This window comes from Magallana gigas, chromosome 10 (genome assembly GCF_963853765.1).
Source record: "Magallana gigas chromosome 10, xbMagGiga1.1, whole genome shotgun sequence".
NCBI lineage: Eukaryota > Metazoa > Mollusca > Bivalvia > Ostreida > Ostreidae > Magallana > Magallana gigas.
Genome location: NC_088862.1, coordinates 14,223,930 through 14,244,338, shown reverse-complemented (window position 1 = coordinate 14,244,338; position 20,409 = coordinate 14,223,930). Strand labels below are relative to the sequence as shown.

General features: G+C 34.6%; 1 protein-coding gene across 16 annotated transcripts in view; it reads right to left on the bottom strand.

The window, feature by feature from the left end:
- LOC105345521 (titin-like) overlaps positions 1-20,409 on the bottom strand; it is an 85,367-nt gene that overhangs the window by 32,605 nt on the left and 32,353 nt on the right. For 12 of the 16 annotated variants that reach the window (XM_066072964.1, XM_066072967.1, XM_066072971.1 and 9 more), the window contains 23 exons: positions 20,149-20,406; positions 19,554-19,835; positions 19,141-19,224; positions 18,761-19,015; positions 18,135-18,410; positions 17,549-17,671; positions 14,466-14,726; positions 11,951-13,849; positions 11,764-11,844; positions 10,976-11,038; positions 10,414-10,665; positions 10,005-10,286; positions 9,633-9,701; positions 9,293-9,322; positions 9,142-9,165; positions 8,952-8,987; positions 5,282-5,371; positions 4,637-4,909; positions 3,477-3,794; positions 2,862-3,215; positions 2,036-2,116; positions 1,293-1,565; positions 33-350 (listed from right to left, as the gene is read on the bottom strand). In XM_066072964.1, coding sequence (XP_065929036.1) covers positions 33-350; positions 1,293-1,565; positions 2,036-2,116; positions 2,862-3,215; positions 3,477-3,794; positions 4,637-4,909; positions 5,282-5,371; positions 8,952-8,987; positions 9,142-9,165; positions 9,293-9,322; positions 9,633-9,701; positions 10,005-10,286; positions 10,414-10,665; positions 10,976-11,038; positions 11,764-11,844; positions 11,951-13,849; positions 14,466-14,726; positions 17,549-17,671; positions 18,135-18,410; positions 18,761-19,015; positions 19,141-19,224; positions 19,554-19,835; positions 20,149-20,406 — 5,982 coding nt within the window. The remainder of the gene's footprint in view (positions 1-32; positions 351-1,292; positions 1,566-2,035; positions 2,117-2,861; positions 3,216-3,476; positions 3,795-4,636; positions 4,910-5,281; positions 5,372-8,951; positions 8,988-9,141; positions 9,166-9,292; positions 9,323-9,632; positions 9,702-10,004; positions 10,287-10,413; positions 10,666-10,975; positions 11,039-11,763; positions 11,845-11,950; positions 13,850-14,465; positions 14,727-17,548; positions 17,672-18,134; positions 18,411-18,760; positions 19,016-19,140; positions 19,225-19,553; positions 19,836-20,148; positions 20,407-20,409) is intronic. The other 4 variants (XM_066072965.1, XM_066072973.1, XM_066072974.1 and 1 more) reach the window with 4 other exon arrangements.

Below are 20,409 nucleotides of genomic sequence, written 5' to 3'. Positions count from 1 at the left end.
AAGTAGAAAAAGTCCTTATTAGACAAATGTACCTTGAACGCTCTGAGGTCTCACGTCTACAATATCTGTTCTCTCTTCAGGTCCAACTCGACAAGAATACACACCAGAGTGGGGCAGAAGCATTGACCTAAATACCAGCACCCGGCCATTATCACGAGGCTGGGGAGCTCTTGGGCTCGGATTGGACAAATTGATTCGTTGACCATCCTTGAACCACTCAATTGGATATTGGTAATCTGCACCAGGAATGTCACACTCAAGCTGGAAGGGGGTTTCTGTCATTGGTCTGTGGTAGTTCAGCATTGGAACCCTCAATTCTGGTTTCTTGTTTTTTTCACTCAGAAGGAAAGCTATTTTAAATAAAAATGGAAGATGCTGTTCATTAGCTTTCATTGGCGACGACTTTGTTTCGCGATTTAACAGAAATACCTTGTTTGCGATTTCTACAATTTGCAATTAAGCCTTAGTGACACTTTAGTTGACATCCTTACAGCAAAAACTAATTTGTGACGAAAAATATTTGCAACGACGAGGCAATCGGGTATCTCGCTAATATTTCTCGCACGCAAATAAAAATGGGTGAACAGTTACATTTTGCAAAAGATAATTTAATTATATTTGCGAACAATTTTTTAAAGTTCAAATACAATTTCTTTTAAAAAGTATCAAACCGGAATGCAAATGTAAGATGAATGTAAGATGAAAAAAACAGATTCAAATTACAGTGATTTGAAAGAGGTATTTATATGAAAAAGGATTTGAACAAATCCTCCAATTTATTCATTATTTGTTCACAACTTGTAAGATACATAAATTGTTTGGATAACAAGTTTCAAAACTTTAAAATCTACACACTATAAAAATGGTCTATACTGTATATCGATCGGTTTTTCAGAAAATATTGACATTCAACTTTATAAAATATTTTTTTCTATTATCTCCTATTTTTAAAGAAAAAAAACTGTGTCACGTTTTGCACTAGGTTCAAACTACGATGTTAAAAGTTTTGATTGACTGAACATTTGTTATTGATTTAAGAGAGAAAGAAAAAAATGGAAAATAAAATGTATCAGAGAAATACAGATACACAGACTGAAGTAGAGACTGAAAAATGAACAATTTAAGCAAAAGTAGATGATAGAATTACATTATCATGGAACACAAGTAACCTTATAAATTCAAATATAATTCAATCATGCAAACGAAATCAATACCAAATGATTATAATTAAAATAAATTTCATCAGAGTTTAACAAAAGCTTAACAATATCTTAAAAAATTAACGTTCTTACTATTGATATCATCAGGCAGAACATCAACAGCAGCATTGTAGGTTTGGCTGCGATCATCCGAAATACAAGTGTATTGCCCACCGTCCGACATACGAACGGATCCAAAGATCAAGTTTCCATTCATGTCTTGAGGCAATTCATTACCAAGAGATCTACCATCTTTCATCCATATAACTTTTCCCGTTGTTCTTGAAATGGCGCACTCTAGATTGAATCTGGTTCTTTCCACGGGTCGGAAGTGTCCTGGTGAAATTTCAACACTACTGGGATCTACTGAAATTATTAGCGAAAGATGAATATTTTTATAAGCTATATTATATGAAATATAATTCAGGAAGATATCTGTATATAAAAAAAAACCCAGCCCTAACACCATTTACTAATCATTATAAAATTAAAAGAAATATCTAAAACCTATAAAATGTATGTTGTCTTTTGCAAAGTTAGACAAGTGCTTTTATAACAAAAGGGAATCAACTAACAGAATAAAAGACATATTATGATTCTATCAGTATTCCTTGAATATTAATTTTCGGGGATTTCTTTGTTGATTTGATTGACAAAACTAAATGTTCATTTTGAGTGCAATAACGAATAACATATTGTATTCAGCGTTTTGATCTAGAGCTCATTGGCAACGAGTTAACGTATCCCTAAAACTGGGATGTTCACATCTTCCACGAAAACTGATGCTAACAAAAATTACTGAAACCACAATATGACATTCTGATGGGAAAGTATACCTGGCCGGGTATCAACAATAGGTGGAATACCAGGTCCCTGGGGTATTCTAGGATCTTCTGGTACCATTGGTCCACTTGTGTCTGTTGCAGAATAAACTAACACGTGAACATGACTGTTGTATGAAGTGTATAGAGCAAAAAAATTCTAAATATACATCTCCCAAAAAAAAACCTAACAAATAATGATAAAAAAAAAATGAATTAGAAAGAACGTGTTTTTTATGGTTCAGCAAAAGAAACTAATATATGTATGGCTAATATGACAATCGCTATAAAGAATTTTTAATACACTTATTTGCTTGACTTAGCAGGTAATGGTCTTATGGTATTGTATATTGATTATAACTATGAAAATTTGCACTATCCAACTTATATCAGTTTTTCATGATTAATTAGAAAACGAATGTGTTAATAAATAATTTACATGTAATAAATAACTTTATAACTTGATAGGCCGTTTTGAAATTGAGCTTGCAAACATATTAAGAGAAAAAAGAAATGCTTGGAAATATAGCTTTGATTTCTTGCAAAATCTAAAATGAAGCATTTTCCAAACAAAAAAGTAATGCTTAAATTTCAAACCAGAAAATAAAATAATATATATATCAACATTTTTATTAGATATTAAAGTTGATAATAGTTCGAAATCTATCGAAGGTGTTTCCTGGAGTTTAGGCTTAATGAAGAAAAAAGTTTAAAATATAATGAACAGTACATTCTGAAACTAATGTTTGAGATGATCTTTCATCGGAATTAAAAAAATATTTGTGTAGGCTCATATCTCGAAAAATAGTCTTATTTCTCAATCAAAAGAGTTTGTATTTACCTGATGGTTCGGTGACAAACAATCTGGTTGATGAAGTTGCTTCACCGTCTCCTACAACACAGGTATACAACGCAGCATCGGACGGCATGACGTTGCTCAACAACAGTTCATCGTTCCTAAGTTGTATTCTTTGCGACGGCGCAATGAGGTCTTTGTTTTTGAACCAGAATATGGGTGCATTAGGATCTAGGTTATACCCTGTTTCACATTTGATAACAGCCATAGTTCCTCGTTCAGCCATTTTAATCTTTGGAGAATTTTCAGAGTTTGGTAGCGTCAAAGACGGTAGTTGCTCTCCTTCTGGGAGAAGGGCATTTGGAGTATCGTCGTCCTTTCCACTCAGCAGAAGATACTCTAAAAAAGTGATTAATGAATTTTTAAGTGCAAACTGAAAAGAGAACATAATATTTAAACAACATTAACAGTTGGATAAAATTATAATTATTTGAAAGTATCAAAATTCCGTGAGTGCCGAATTGCATACGTACAAAATAATAAGTTCACTGCAACAAATAAGTATTAGAAATATCTATACTGATATACAGTGTATAAAAAAGAAAATATTTGTGTTTTATGCGAAACTGCAAGAGATGAAGAACATAACGATTGAAATACCTTGAACGCTCTCAGGTCTCACATCTACAATATCTGTTCTCTCTTCAGGTCCAACTTGACAAGAATACACCCCTGAGTGGGACAAAAGCATGGACCTAAATACCAGCGCCCGGCCATTATCACGAGGTTGGGGAGCTCTTGGGCTCGGATTGGACAAATTGATTCGTTCACCGTCCTTGAACCACACAATTGGATATTGGTAATCTGCACCAGGAATGTCACACTCAAGCTGGAATGGAGTTTCTGTCATTGGTCTGTGGTAGTTTAGCATTGGGACTCTCAATTCTGGTTTCTTGTTTTTTTCACTCAGAAGGAAAGCTAGTTAAAATAATTAAATAAAGATTATCATCATTACCAGCAAAGCCATCTTGTTGGATCCTCCTTTCAAGACCTTCGTTGAAATTGTATTTAAATTCCCTATCATTGTTTTTGTTTTACTACACGAATTTTATTCAACGAATTGTGTCAAAATATGAATTTTAAATCACCTCGAGGGATTCAGAGGTATGGAAATGTATAAAGGCAATACAAGGACGTTAAAGAAATTGATATAAAAGAAGGAATAAGGAAGTGATATTTACATGTAACCTCGTTTAGGATTTTCTTCTAAAGACAAATAAATAAGATGTTTTTTTTCGTTTTATGGTTGCAATTGCTGTAAAAAGTTTAACCTATTCCTAAAAATAAGAATCATTTTTTCTTTGATATCTCTTATAAAAAAATAAATCACAAAATTTTTTATCATTTGTTAAAAGCAGTCTACAAACTTTTAATGCTTACAAAGCAAAATATTAAATAGAACAGCCAGACAAAAAAATGTACATCGTTACGGATCGTATCTGAAAAAAAAAATCAAACAACTACGCTGCTTTTTAAAAACATATCAAATAAGTTAGATATGTACTATACTATCTAGCATTTAGTATACTGGTGAATCATTTTTTGTGGATATATAGCCAACATTTTTCTGGTGGGGGGAGGGGGGCGGCGTAATTTTGTTGGGAGCAAGTTGCAATAATTTTAATAAATATTAAACAAATGCTTGTATATTCGTTCGTAGGGATGTAAAATCGAGGGCAAAGGTTACCAACGAAATCCATGAACATTAGTTACCCACGAACATTGATGATTCTAGATCTAAAGTATGCTAGTGTTCTTACTATTGATATCATCAGGCAGAACATCAACAGCAGCATTGTAGGTTTGGCTGCGATCATCCGAAATACAAGTGTATTGCCCACCGTCCGACATACGAACGGTTCCAAAGATCAAATTCCCATTCATATCTCGAGGCTGCTCGCTGCTGAGAGATTTGCCATCTTTCATCCATATAACTTTTCCCGTTGTTCTTGAAATGGCACACTCCAGAATGAATCTGGTTCTTTCTACAGGTCGGAAGTGCCCTGGTGAAATTTCAACATCTCGGGGATCCACTAAAGAGACAACAATAAAGGTATTTAGAGTAAAATTTCACTAATATTATTAGAAAATATTGTAATTTTTTTCTCATTCCTATCTCCCTTTACCCAAAAACTGCTTCTTCCACTACGAAATTGTGTCAAAATTAATACCAATTTTCTAAAAAGCTAATAGCTGTTTGTGACACTGCATGTACATTATTACTTTTTTTTCAACATATTAGCAAATATTACCAATGAACAATACGATTATTCATCTTTTGCACAAAGCAGTAATGAAACCATAGGAAAGTATTTTGATTATCTGAAATTCTGGCAATTATATAATAAAATTAACATTTTTGTCGAGACGAACGGTAAAAAGATAAGTCTTAAATTTTCTACTACCTTGTGTAATCGGCGACGTGGGAACTGCAGGTCTTTGAACTTGCGGTATCGGGCCAGGTCCTGGTCTGGGTTGAGGGCCCAAACCGCCAACTATGTTGTTAAAAATAGAGTTTTCTTGAGATATTTATTGTTCTATCGAATATTTATATCTTGTGTTTTACATCATTAATTCGTGTAATTTAACAGTTATGGAAGAGAAAAACACCTTATTTTATATGGATGATGTCAAACTTATATATCGTGCAACTATATATCATGTTTTCAAAGACATTTTAAAACATCAATACAGCTATAATAATTCTTAAATCTGCATAATTTGTTTTTATGAAAAGGAATTGATTCAAGACTGAACAGGTGTACCAATTTCGTAATGAGGAATGGTGCATTAAAGTAGATCGCATTTAAAATATAATTATTTTTTTAAATTTCTTATGTGACGCTTTAACCAACATGATCTAACCAGTCAGACGAGTTGTGACAATGTGAGATATGACACGATTTTATTAACTTATTTAAAAAAACATTACGTCACACAACGGATTTAGAACCGTATTCAGTAGGTATCATGTAGACTTAAAATAAAAAGTTTCACAATGCAATTATGTAAAATAGCAATATGCCAATAGGCCTAAAAGAGACGGCGCATCTTATCAAGTTATCGAGTTCGGTATTTTTGTACAACTCATGAATGTATAAACTTTCAGAAAATTACAAAGTTCTCCATGGAATAAATCTAATTCTTTCATTAAAATTAATAATTACGTATAACCTATCACATATTTATATCGGGGTTCAGCCTTATTTACTATTACGCATGCGTATGTACTGCAAACAATACACATGTAGGGCTCGCGAAGATGCTCCTGGACTTCTTTGTTGATAAAAATATGTTTTATTTCTACTTCTCTCAGGTAATAATTGTTCAAAGTTTTTAAATAACCACAGTTATTATTTTGTTAGCATGTATTTTTCGTGTTTATCATAGGAGTTGCTACAACCTAAATTCATTTGTGTAAATGAGGCGCCTAGAGGGGTTATTTGACATATTAATGTCAGTTCATTTTTAAATGAACCGAAATTGGTAAACCATTTACAAATTATCGAGTAAGTGACGATGTGTTCCGTTTAGAGAGTCCCTTTAACCTCGTATATCATGATCACCGTAGTCGAACAAAGATCTTGTAGCACGTGTCAATTATTGTCAATCAAAGCCCACGTTGTACGAAAAAACGATATAATATTATTCCGGTTTGTACGACCCTTTAATTTTCGGAAGCTTATAATTACGTTAATTAGGTGTGTGAAAGAGATTTGTGTATTTCAACTATTACAATCAACGTTATTTCTTATTTCCTAACGATACAATGGGTAAATCTGAAGTTATTCACACATGTGTTTTCAGCTGTACTGTCTCTTTTACGGTCACCTGAGTAGCATATAACCCATACACAAACTTGTCGAGGAGTCTCATATATTTATTAAATTGGGTTTCATTCTTGAGTAGAGAAATTATAAATTTGTGATGACGACCCCCTCCCTGCCTGAAATCTTTCAAAAGAACTATGAAACCTATAGTTTTGGCGAAAAAATTAAAGGGGCATGGTCACGATTTTGGTCAAATTTCATTTTTCTGTTTTACTATTTACAGTGCTTCAGGAATGCATTTCTAATGATCAAATGAAATATGAGAGTCAGTCATTGAGTAAAAAGCAAGATGCAGGGCTCACAGTTCTATGTCATGTAAACAAGGCTCGTGCCCTGTTTTTGTTTACATAGGTTCAATATACCAGTTAAAAAAATTTTCAAGCTGATTTGTCTATCTTCTTATTCATTCTAAGCATAAATAAACAGTTCCTAACGGTTAACACATTCATTTTAGGTCTAAAACTGGAAATTTCACTTCAACATTCAAAATGTAAACAAAAGCTTTGTTTGCATAGCAAAGAATTGTAAGCTCTGTAACTCGCTTATAACTCAACGGATGCAGTCAAATTTTGGTTGCCTATTAAAAATGCCTTACTGAAGCATTGTGGATATTGAAATCGAAAAAATAATTGTTGACCAAAATCATGACATTCCCCTTTAAAGATCTGCCCTGGGGGCCATAAAACTTACACGAGCTCACTTTTGATCTCAGTCTCACTTTTCCACTATATGTTCCTTTTGTAAAAGTGAGACTGAGATCAAAAGTGAGCTCGTCTAACTTTTATGGCCCCAGGGCCTGGTCTACAAAATCATGAATTCAGTTTTCCTCTCAGGTGTGTGGGAGTAAAGAAGATAATTTTTAAACATTATATGCATTCACACCAGTCCTATACATCCATTTTAGCCCTGCCCTAGAGTTAAACCCCATACTCCAGGGGACATGAAATTTAAAATTTTAATACAGGACTTCCTGGATAACATAATTATGAAGTTATTTTTCATACAGATGTGTGAGAATAGAGAAGAAGATTTTTAAACATTATATTCATTAACACTATATTTCCATATTGCCCCCCCCCCCCCCATGTCCTGAACCATTGACCCAAGGGCCATGAATTTCACAATTTAGGTAGAGGAGTAAGTGGACATCATAATCATGCATTTAGTTTTTAAGAAATATATATGGGAGTAGAGAAGAATATTTTCTAAGATTTAATACATTTTTACTTTATGGCTATATTGGCCCCACCCTAAAGCCCGAAGCCCTGACCCAGGGGCCATAAATTTCACAATTGTAATAGAGGGTTTCATGGAATTATCATAATCATGCATTTAGTTTTTAACAAATATACATGGAAGTAGAGAAGAAAATTCTCTAAGATTTAATACATTTTACTATATAACCATATTGCCCCCCCCCCCCCCCCTAGAGCCAGAACCCCTGACCCAGGGACCGTAAATTTCACAATTTTGGTAGAAAGCTTTAAGGACATCATCACCATGCAAACAGTTTTGTCCTCAGATGTGTGGGAGTAGAAAAATAGATTTTTTTTAACAATTTGGCTTTTTTTGCATATTTGGCTCCACTTGTGGTAGAGCCACGAATTTCACAATTACCATACCATTACCTTACCATAGATATGCCACACAGCAAAATTGGTAACAATTAGCCCTGTAGTTTTTAAGAAGTTAAAAATGTAAAATTGTTAACGCACGACGACAAACGAGAACAGATAGCAATAAGTCACCTTAGTTTTCTCAGATGACCGAAAAATGTCTCGAAATAACAAAACAATAGATGAAAGTAGATATAGTCAGAACATAAATTATGAAAAATTTCACAAATTAAAGAACCATACCACAACGCAAAACAATGACAATATTGACAATATTCACAAATCACAAAACTATACAACGACATCATTAGTAGTGGCATAGGCATAAGACGTGACGTTAAAAGACCAAGAAGTATATGCAAACAAGATCAAGCTCTATAATCAAACGTTTGAAACAATACGGGAAAAACCTTATTTCGTTTGTTCTCCTTATTTTGATATGAACAATGAAAGAAGCAGACAAACATTAATGCAATTTTCAACTAAAAGAGAGCAAACATCCCACAGACATCTACACTTCAACAGTCCAACAGAGAATCTTAACAAGATACATTCATGTTAGAAACAGAATACGACCAAAGACAAGAATCAGTTACATGTACTTGGCGAGAACATATCGTGATACAAACCAATAGGAGGTGGCGGAGGTGGCATTCTAAAGGAATCTATTTTTAAAATGAAACAGAAGAGTCATGCTCTGCTAATGGCATCCGAACGTGTTACTATCCAATGAAACATTATGTCAAGAAATATAGTTCAGTAAATCAAAGACGTATTAAATAAAAGTTAATGTTTATAGTAATTGTCGCAATACGTTACCAAAGTCATCTACAGGCGTTGGCACTGTAAATAAGATAATACAGAATACAACTTTACGTCAAATAGGATATAATCAATTTCAATTCGATTTTCATTATATAAATCATATTGATAAAATGAAAAAAAGCATATGAATTTCTAGAAAACATACCGACTGGAGTTCCAATTGGTTGGCCAGTACCTGTTTACATAGAATATAAAAATTAATGAGTATACTTATTTTCATTCATAAAAAGGGTTCTTGGTACATTATTAACTTTTGTCTTGCTCTGAATATTCTTTGCCAAAATGTTTCCAATTTTCGAGGACTTTGTTGTCTGGTGGAATAGATCCACGACTTCATCGTTACTTGAAGTGCAATGTCTAATAACCGATTGTACTGTTGAATCATATAGGCCATGCATTTAATTATTCGTAACACTCAGTTTCGCTATATGCATGCAATTGATACCAACGAATATCAATCAAACCAACGTATAGGAAGACTGTACCAGGAGTTAACGGAACTGATGGTCTAACGGGTGTAAACACAAATGCCTTCGGCTCTTCTTCCATCAGGTCTACACAAAAAGATTGAACAAACTGATCACAAAACAAAAACTTCGAAGTATCCACGCTATTTACAAATATGTTTTGACCATAAGCCTAATGTCTGCGAAGAAACGTATGTTTTTATTATTTTTATGTTTGATGTTGTATTCAATATATAATTTGCAATATTATAATTTAGTGTTAGTATATTATTATGCATTCATTCAAAAAAACCATTATAGTTTGATGCTTCAAAATTGAACTTGAACGACATTTCTTTACAACCTATCAATTAAGGACAAGAAAACATTATCTAATATAAATGTTTGTACCTCTTGGCAAAACGTTAAGGTCAGCAGCATACGTTGAACCTAGATCGTTATTTTTCACACAATAATAGGAGCCTCGGTCTGCCAATCGGACAGGCTTGAACTCTATAGCACCTCTAACAATCTTATTGTCTGAACTCCGTACTGGATCGCCATTTTTGTACCATGATATCGTATCCTCTGCCCTGATATTAGGGAGTTTACATGTAAGTGTATAAGCATTGCCTTCTCTGGTTTCTAGTTGTTCTGGATCCTGGTTTCCTATCACACTTGGATCCGCCGGAACTTTAAACAAATAAATTCAGGTCAGTCATCCTTTCAAGAATTACGAAAAAGGACTGAACAAGTCTATTAACAGATATTGCCTCATACATTTTGATTTGCGATATGCTTTCATCCTTCAATTACTAACCTGTGTCAAGAAGGATTGTTGTGGCCGTTTGGAGATTGTTATTCACTGTACATGTGTATTTTCCTCTATCAGTAGGCCTAATCGTTCGGAAAACTAGGTTGTTTTCCATCTGGGCTGGTGCTCCGGGTCGGTTTAACTGCAGTGGGACTTCATTTTTGTACCATGATATTTGGTCGTTTGGCCGCCAAGGAGTATCACATTCGAGTACGTATGGCTCACCCTCCTTGGCTGTTACAGTAACTGGTGAACGTTCTATAAAAACCCCATATGACATATAAGATTTAACTTTTTGGCACAAAATTACTTGAAATGCAGCCTCAGTTTTGATTTTATTTGTTTTTAACTTCAAGTAAAGTGTTACCTCTATAATGCTAGTATTTTCATGAGGAGAAAAAAGGTTTACTTTTATATACAAAAAAACCCCCTAGTTTTGATTTTGAAGCAGGTTTCAAATAATTATAGTTGGCTAAAATGAAAAATGATACCTGATTGTCCGTGCTCAAGCAATATATGTAAATCATAACGATCGATTTATAAAGTTTTTAACTACATAAAAAGTCACCTGGAGACAGCATATCTATTCTTGGAGATGGGAAAGTGTCTATCGCTTGTGGCTTCTTACCACCTGTAATAATATATTTTTTCAAAGAACTGTAAAAAGTACGGTCTTCTCTTAATTTATTTAATGTTTTTGTTCCTTTAAATTGCAAAGTTAAATGACCGCGAACTTCTACATTTGTGCAACCCCTTAAAATGATATCTGGTATAGAATTTGTAAATGAAAAGATCTTAAAGTTCGCTCAGCACCCAATGGGATTCTGCTCTTTACATCACATTAATTGCTAACTAATTCCGTTTTTCTTTTTAAATTCTAATAGATATAAAAACAAATGAAAAGGCCCCATTAAAAAAAACAAAAAAACAAAAAACAAAACATACGCTTATTATGATTGGGTAATGATTTCTGTTAGATGTATGTAGTTTTTGAATGATATTGTGCATACGTTGTCGATAAAAATACGTTACATGCATACCATAGTTTAAAACAGTAAAGATAATTCAAATATAAGTATTTAAGACTTGTGATTAACTCATACAAGAATGTATGATAGGCATATTATGAGTTTAAGCATGATAACTGCAAAACCTCCTTACCAACACGTAATAGAAAACAACACATAATCCCTACACAAGCAATGAGAGCAAATATGCAAATGTTTGATTTGAATTGAGTAAAGTAAAGACGCTGTCTAACACATTGATTAGACATAAACATGTTAGCAAGCCATAATATGATATAAGTAATGGCAAAACGATCATATGATGGTATGATGCAATCAGTATACAAACCCATGGATTGTGGAACAGGAGGAGGAAGAGGAAGAGGGAGACCAGACGGTGAGGAACGAGGAAATGTATAGGGAGGAAAGCCTACGATATGTCAAAGTAAATACAGCTAACATGATAAAAGCATAGAATGGAATAAATAAGAAAACACCAAAGTTGTCTTGTAGATCTATCGAGATGAACAGTATACCTGGCTGTCGTGGTGAACCATCGGGTAATACACCTGGTATTCTAGGTGTACCATCAGGATTTACACTAGGTAGTCGTGGTGTACCATCAGGATTTACAGTGGGAAGTCTGGGAGTACCATCAGGGTTTACAATTGGAAGTCTTTGTGTACCATCAGGATTTACACTGGGTAGTCGTGGTGTACCATCAGGGTTTACATCTGGAAGTCTGGGTGTACCATCAGGGTTAACATCTAAAAGTCTTGGTGTTCCATCAGGGTACAAGTCCGGTTGTCGTGGTGTACCATCCGGAAGTCTTGGTGTTCCATCAGGGTACAAGTCCGGTTGTCGAGGTGTACCATCTGGAAGTCTTGGTGTCCCATCAGGGTACAAGTCCGGTTGCCGTGGTGTCCCATCAGGGTACAAGTTCGGTTGTCGTGGTGTCCCATCAGGGTACAAGTCCGGTTGTCGCGGTGTACCATCAGGGTTTACATCTGGACGTCTTGGTGTACCATCAGGGTACATGTCCGGTTGTCGTGGTGTACCATCTGGAAGTCTAGGTGAACCATCAGGGAACAAGTCCGGTTGTCGCGGTGTACCATCAGGGTTAACATCTGGAAGTCTTGGTGTACCATCAGGATACAAGTCCGGTTGTAACGGTGTACCATCAGGGTTTAAATCTGGACGTCTTGGTGTACCATCAGGATACAAGTCCGGTTGCCGTGGTGTACCATCAGGGTTTACATCTGGACGTCTTGGTGTACCATCAGGATACAAGTCCGGTTGTCGTGGTGTACCATCTGGAAGTCTTGGCATACCATCAGGATAGAAGTCCGGTTGTCTTGGTGTTCCATCAGGGTTAACATCTGGAAGTCTTGGCATACCATCAGGGTACATGTCCGGTTGTCGTGGTGTTCCATCAGGGTTAACATCTGGAAGTCTTGGTGTACCATCAGGGTACAGGTCTTGTTGTCTTGGTGTACCATCAGGGTTTACATCTGGAAGTCTTGGCATACCATCAGGGTACATGTCCGGTTGTCGTGGTGTACCATCAGGGTTAACTTCTGGAAGTCTTGGTGTACCATCAGGGTACAGGTCTGGTTGTCGTGGTGTACCATCAGGGTTAACATCTGGAAGTCTTGGTATACCATCAGGGTACATGTTCGGTTGTCGTGGTGTACCATCAGGGTTAACATCTGGAAGTCTTGGTGTACCATCAGGGTACAAGTCTGGTTGTCTTGGTGTACCATCAGGGTTCACATCTGGAAGTCTTGGCATACCATCAGGGTACATGTCCGGTTGTCCTGGTGTACCATCAGGGTTAACTTCTGGAAGTCTTGGTGTACCATCAGGGTACAGGTCTGGTTGTCGTGGTGTACCATCAGGGTTAACATCTGGAAGTCTTGGTATACCATCAGGGTACATGTTCGGTTGTCGTGGTGTACCATCAGGGTTAACATCTGGAAGTCTTGGCATACCATCAGGGTACATGTCCGGTTGTCGTGGTGTACCATCAGGGTTTACTTCTGGAAGTCTTGGTGTACCATCAGGGTACAGGTCTGGTTGTCTTGGTGTACCATCAGGGTACAGGTCTGGTTGTCGTGGTGTACCATCAGGGTTAACATCTGGAAGTCTTGGTATACCATCTGGGAACGTGTCCGGTTGTCGTGGTGTACCATCAGGGTTTACATCTGGAAGTCTTGGTGTACCATCAGGGTTAACATCTGGAAGTCTTGGTGTACCATCAGGGTTCATGTCCGGTTGTCTTGGCATACCATCAGGGTTTACATCTGGAAGTCTTGGTGTACCATCAGGATAAAGGTCTGGTTGTCGTGGTGAGCCATCAGGGTATAAACCAGGCCGTCTTGGTGTACCGTCTGGATATACACTTGGTTGTTTAGGGGATCCATCTGGATTTAGTCCTGGAGAAAGATGGTATTTTTTTTAAACATTTATTATTTTTAAGAAGTTAACAAAATGCTTGATAAAAAATATAGATAATGTAATCAATCTTCGTTTTCAGTTTGCCTACACTTCTGTGTGTTGAAATAAATAACATCCCGATATACAACAGAAAAATGTTACATCAAAGCATTACTTTATAAAGTATAAGTGTTAGTTTTTTAACGGACAACGAAAAAAGCCCAAATACAGTGCACGCAAAATGATTGAAAATTTAAAAGCTAAGACACCGTATAATTGGGAAACATTTAATTTGTCAACATATTTCAATATGTTGAATAAATTAAACGAAGCAAAGAAAAAAGATTATCGAACATTAATGTAAACTTAATATTTGAAGTAAGTCTGTATGGTTTAAGAAAGTCTTAAACAAAAATTATACCATTTATACGGTGGTCATAGAGATAAAAAAAGGTTATGCTTGGATTAGAGAAAAACAAAGTCCCTGTCAATTGTTATATCAAGAAAAACCGGGTTAACCAGGCAGCGCATAAGTAATGCTCCGAACTCTTCATTCACCTAAAAGACCATTTGAGCTAGGTTAAAACACCCGACCCTGTTCAGCTTGCGTTTCACCTTGAACTTGCAGCCTTGTTGTCTGAGACGGGTCAGATAAATAATCTGCAATACATGTATAATCTCCGCTGTCACTGGGCAATATCGAACGAAATACCACAAGAGAATTGTTTTCCAAGAAATAAATCCTGGATGTTATGCCAAACGGCAAAAATTGTTGGCCATTTTTTTTCCACTCTATGTCGATTCCTGGACTCAAATTTGGTATGGCACAGCGAAGTTCGAACCTTGTATTGGGCACTGGGTATTTTGTGACGATACCTTAGCAAATGTCAAAATGAGAAAAAAAAATCAATTTTTGAAGATGCTGTAAAACAAACTTTGTACGCACGAATGAAAGGAGAATTAGCCAATTAGCAAATGCTACGAGGGTTGTTAGAAAAGTTCGCAGACAAAGTGATTTACGGCAAAATTATAGTGTACTTTTAGGGATGACGTGTATTTTACTAAATGACTACCAATTGAAAATAAGTATGCAAAAAATCATATGATTTTGAAGTTGTTTTTAAAAGATACATCGATATTTATTTTTGAATTGGATTAACGGAGCACCATTCCATATACCACGACGTCAGGTGACGTCAAACTACTGAAAGGCAATTTAAACCAGTCACTCTTTTTCAAAGTAAACACCTTTTAGTTCACACACTTTTCATGCCATTTAACCCATTTATAAAACGCATGTTCACACCATTATTTGTCATATTTTTGTATGATGTCTTTTGTGCATATCGTATATCATCTATGTCCAAAAATCTCTGCCCACAGAGTTTCGACTTTAGATAAGAAAATAAAGCGAAATCCATAGGTGCAAGATCAATGCTGCATAAGGGGTTAAGGTGCTGAAAGAGCTAAGTATATCAATATTTTCATTTTCAAACCTTCAATTCTAATTGTGTTTCCAATTGTAAACCTTTGTCCTATAAAAATAGCAGCATCTAAGAACCTTTTGGTCTCCATCGTAGATTTTTCTGCGTGCACACAAAATTTAATGTCGACCCGGTGCTCCAAGGTATCCATTTACGTTAACGTTTTGACTCATTTTTCTACCGTTGGTCGACCATATTTGGCGATAAAACGGTCAGAAATTCTTCAATTTAATTGAAACTTTGATCAAATGACCTTCATAACTTATTGTGATATCATATGAAATATCGTTTATTTTTATGAGCTCAAACTGTACATTTTCTTAATAAGGAAATATGCATACAAAATATTACACAATTAAAAACTGGCATGCTCCGTGAAGCACATCTTATCAAAATAATTAATCTGTATATTTTTTAAGATGCATTTAAAATAAACTATTCTTTACATATTTCTTAGAAAATACGTCAAGATTAAATATGAACAGCTTCGCTGGGATCATGCGAATAGTCTGCTCACAATCGAACTTGTCCGCGAACTTTTCTCAAAACCCTCGTAGTTCTTCGTAGCATTTCTATGACCATATTTCGTTTTATATTGAAACTTAAAACATTTTTCATCCATACACAGTAAGATAAATATGGGATAAATACACAGCTATAAAGAAAACAATAAATATTCTCTTATGTCATTCTACAAAATGAAAGCCGTTTTTGTCCATCTTATGCATGTACATGGACGTAACATTTCTTGAAATATTGAGGTCAACATGATGTTTACATATCGAATGTCTTCCTTTTGACAAACACACTTCTAAAGTTGTCAAAAAAAGAAATGTAAGATATATTCCCTGCATATGGATTAAAATGAAATTACAGCTCATTTTCCTCATCTTAGATAAAAAAAATTTAAAGCATATTGCTAAAATAAGAAAGGTTTTCTTATGCTAAAGTTTGAATTTGTTTTGTTTTAAATTTCAATCATATTGAGTCAAATTTTAAGATTGTATTAACATCATGTGATTATGAATGACATTTGTAGTCCCAGGAAGTATGTGAAATGACAAAATTATATATATAAATAGGAAGTGAGAGTAATTCATGGACATATCATTTACAAGATAAGAAATGTGGCTTTGAATGGTAAAATTGATTTACTTGTCAAAAATCGACCTAAACATTAACAAATAAAATTCAGGCTCCTTATACAAACCAATCCAAGCAGAATATTCCGTGAAAATATATTGAATCAAATATGTAACATTATATAAAAATTGATATAATGAAAGGAAAAATATGAAAAATGTAGAGGACGTTCAATCTAAAAACTATATAAACCAGCGGCTATTTATATAGCACTTGCATGCAAGAAATACAAAATTGAGGTTGCAAGATTGAAAATACTACAGATTTATTTATATCATGAAGCAAACTCTCTTTTAAATCAGTCAAAAACTTTCACAATTATTACTTATTTCTGATATAAGAATTTTAACCCAACAAACTATATTTCACATTTGATTTTCATTTGTTCTTAAGTTTCTCCTTATTAAAACATTATCAAGCTAAAAAACAAAACAAAAAAACAAACAGTATGTGGTTCATAAGATAAAATAGATATGGGAAAAGAACATCAGGAAAAATGAGTTTTAAATAGCTATAAATATCATATCTGACTGAAACTTGTCTTTTTCAACCGAATATATTGCCTATCGGTCAAACTGTTAATATTTTTTGAAAAAGAAAAAGCAACTTTAAGTGAGCATTGCAGTGTAGAATTTTTACGATTTTCAGTGCCATGGCTGCATGCAACAAAATATTCATTCATGGATTTGTTTAACGACTTTTTAGAAAGGATCATCTTGGATACGATGTAAAGAATTATTATTGTTCGTGTTTGCTGTTACTTGCTTTTCAAATAGAATTTTAAACTGTTATATAGTATCTTTCTTTTTTTATCATTGTACGTTAAGGTTTCCAAACTATTGCTCGAGGCATTGTTTAATGGAGGATCACCTCGGATACGATGTAAAAAATTATTATTGTTCGTGTTTGCTGTTACTTGCTTTTCAAATAGAATTTTAAACTGAGATATGGTATCTTTCTTTTTTATCATTGTACGTGTAGGTTTCCGAACTATTGCTCAAGGCATTGTTTAATGTGCTCTATATAATATAAAAAAACATAACAAACAGGGCCACATTATACCACACATACCGGTATCTGGAGCAGTGGGAGGTCTATCGGCAGGAGCTGTTGGAGTGAGGAATTCATCAGGCAGAGGTTCTGGAATTTCGTTCACCTTGTCTGGTCCATACACTGTAACTTTTCTTTCTGAATCTATAGATATTGTCCAAACGTATATTTTAATACAGCTTAATACCATATGTGGACCAATTTGTATTCATTGTCAGGTTTTTTTCTTATAAACCTAAATTTGTGGATTCCCTTACATAAATAATGATTGCGTTCTGAAAGTCATTTAGAATGTAAATCTTTTTGTAAAGGAAGCCATTTTATCAACGAAATCCACAGAAAATTGAGCCACCATGAATATGATTACAGTGTCCATTATTTAGAAAAAGAACTTTCTATAAATATCTTCCATTATGTTAATTGAAAATCAAATATTATTCTGTCGTATATTTCATAAACTTTTAAATTTCGAACATGTATAATACTTCCTATGTACGGAAGCGGCACTTTTGCAATGATGTTTTTACTTTTAAAAATCAGTTTGCTGCACATTATGCATAAGCAAAACAGTGTTTTAATTGAAGTTAATTTAAAAAATAATCAGTACCCGTCGGGAAAGGGTTAAGTTGGACGGAGTATGATTTTCCTTCATCAGATTGACACGTATACGTTCCAGCATCCTCGGGAAATACAGAACTAAATTCAATTTTCCTGTTTCTATCCACAATTTGGATTCTCTGATTTTGAACCTCGAACGGATTGCCATCTTTAAACCAGCGAACGTTATCGAATGGTTGTAGATTAGAAATGTCACAAAACAACTCTGTTTTGTCATCAGTCAATGGATTCATTTCCGGTGGCTCATAAACCGCTACTGCCGTACCTGTAATACATTTCTATGACTTAAAAATCATCAAGCAGATATCTCAAATCATAAACTAAATAGGGATTTTAGCTTTCATTATATTTTTTATTATAATTACCACGATTTTTTTTTTAATTAGTATACTACTGTAAGTAATGTTTATGGACAAGATATATGAAGCTTTTTCGCTTTACTAAAATAACTTGGTCTTGATTTCAATTAAAATCACTTTTGGAAGTTGTTTTTTAACAAAACAACATCAATAACTTGTAAAAATCATTTCTAATTGATCTGAACGAACTTAAGTGTGTGATTGCACACGGTTTGAAACTTTTAAATTCGTTCTCTGCCTAACTTAAAATTCTTACCCGGATCAACGTATTGGATATCCGTTGAGGAGGAGGACATGGATTTATCATTCGTAACACAAGTGTATTTTCCATTATCAGCTGGTGTGAAATTCGGAAGAACCAAGACACGACCGTCATCCTTGTAAAACACAGGAGTTCTTGTTATTGGTTGCCCATCTTTAAGCCAGGTGAAAATAGCATTGGGGTTGTTTGTTTGTATTCCACACAGCATCTCGGCCGTTCCAGAATCCAAAGGTAATTCCAATCGAGAACCTGGGGAATGATATCAACGGAATACATGTTTCTTGCCTTTTTTTTCATTTAAAAAAAAAATAGAATAAAACAAAATATGTTTACATTGACTTTAAGCATAGTGACCTGTACATATATAGACCTACCTATAGTTAAATCCTCTTTAGGTTTATCATTTTGAGATAAAAGGAAAGTAGGTGAACCGTAAACGTCTGATTCTCTTAATGTACCTATAAACAAAGCTTATATTGTATCAAAAGAAAAGAAAACCAGAGCCAGAATATTACCAATGCAAATTATTCCTATACTTTAATGATGTAACCAATCAGAATTTCTTACTCGGTATAAATATAAACACAGAAATTAGATTCACTTATCCTTGTAATTGTATGTGCAGAATGGATATCTACCATTTGGAGCTTAAACATAACACAAGGTATATTTGTTTCATACACCTTGCAATTAATGTATTTTATTTAGACTTCTGAAAAAATAATTGACTTGTTTGCAAATGTTATTCTGTATTATATATAGCAATAATCCTAACAAATTAGCATACCATCTGGGTACACGTTAACATCCGTCGTATACGACGTGCCCATTTCGTCATTTGCTGTACATGTGTAACTTCCAGCATCCTCTGGGTAAACAGAACTAAACTCAAGTTTCCTTGAATTAGCGACCAATTGAACCCTTTGAGACTGAGGCTCAAAGAGTTGGCCATCTTTTAACCACGTGATTTGGTAGCCAGGATCTAGGTTAGGTATGTTGCAATATATTTCTGCTTTATCTCCAGTGACAGGATTCAATTTAGGCGGATTGTATGTAGCCGTCGCAGAACCTTAAAAAGAGAAAAAAATATTTGTATGAAACACAGAGAAGCTTGGGTTTTTTTCATCAAAACTTATATGTAAAACACACATTAAGGAGGCCCGTTGGTCAACAAATTAACAATTAGATGTTTTAGACATTACTTTTATTCACAAACACAAAAAAACCCAATTTTTTAAAATAAATTCCTATATCTTTATGCAAAGAAGATTGAGACTGTATAAGACGTGTCACGACCATCCAGACCTTTTAATTACTAGATACACACAAACAATGCCAATGGAAAAGCAGATTGTTAATGATATATAATAATAGAAACTGACCAGGGTTCTCATACTGAAGGTTTGTAGAGGAAGATGACATAGTTCGATCATTGGCCACACAAGTGTATCTTCCATTATCAGAGGCAGTTACTCCCATCAGGACCAGAATTCTACCGTTGTACATATAATATGTTGGATTCATTCTACGAATGGGTTGACCATCTTTCAACCAGCGAATGAGAATGTTCGGGTCATTCGTTTGAATTCCACAGCGTAGATACATAACACCGCCGTCTATTGGATATGACAACGGCTGTCCTG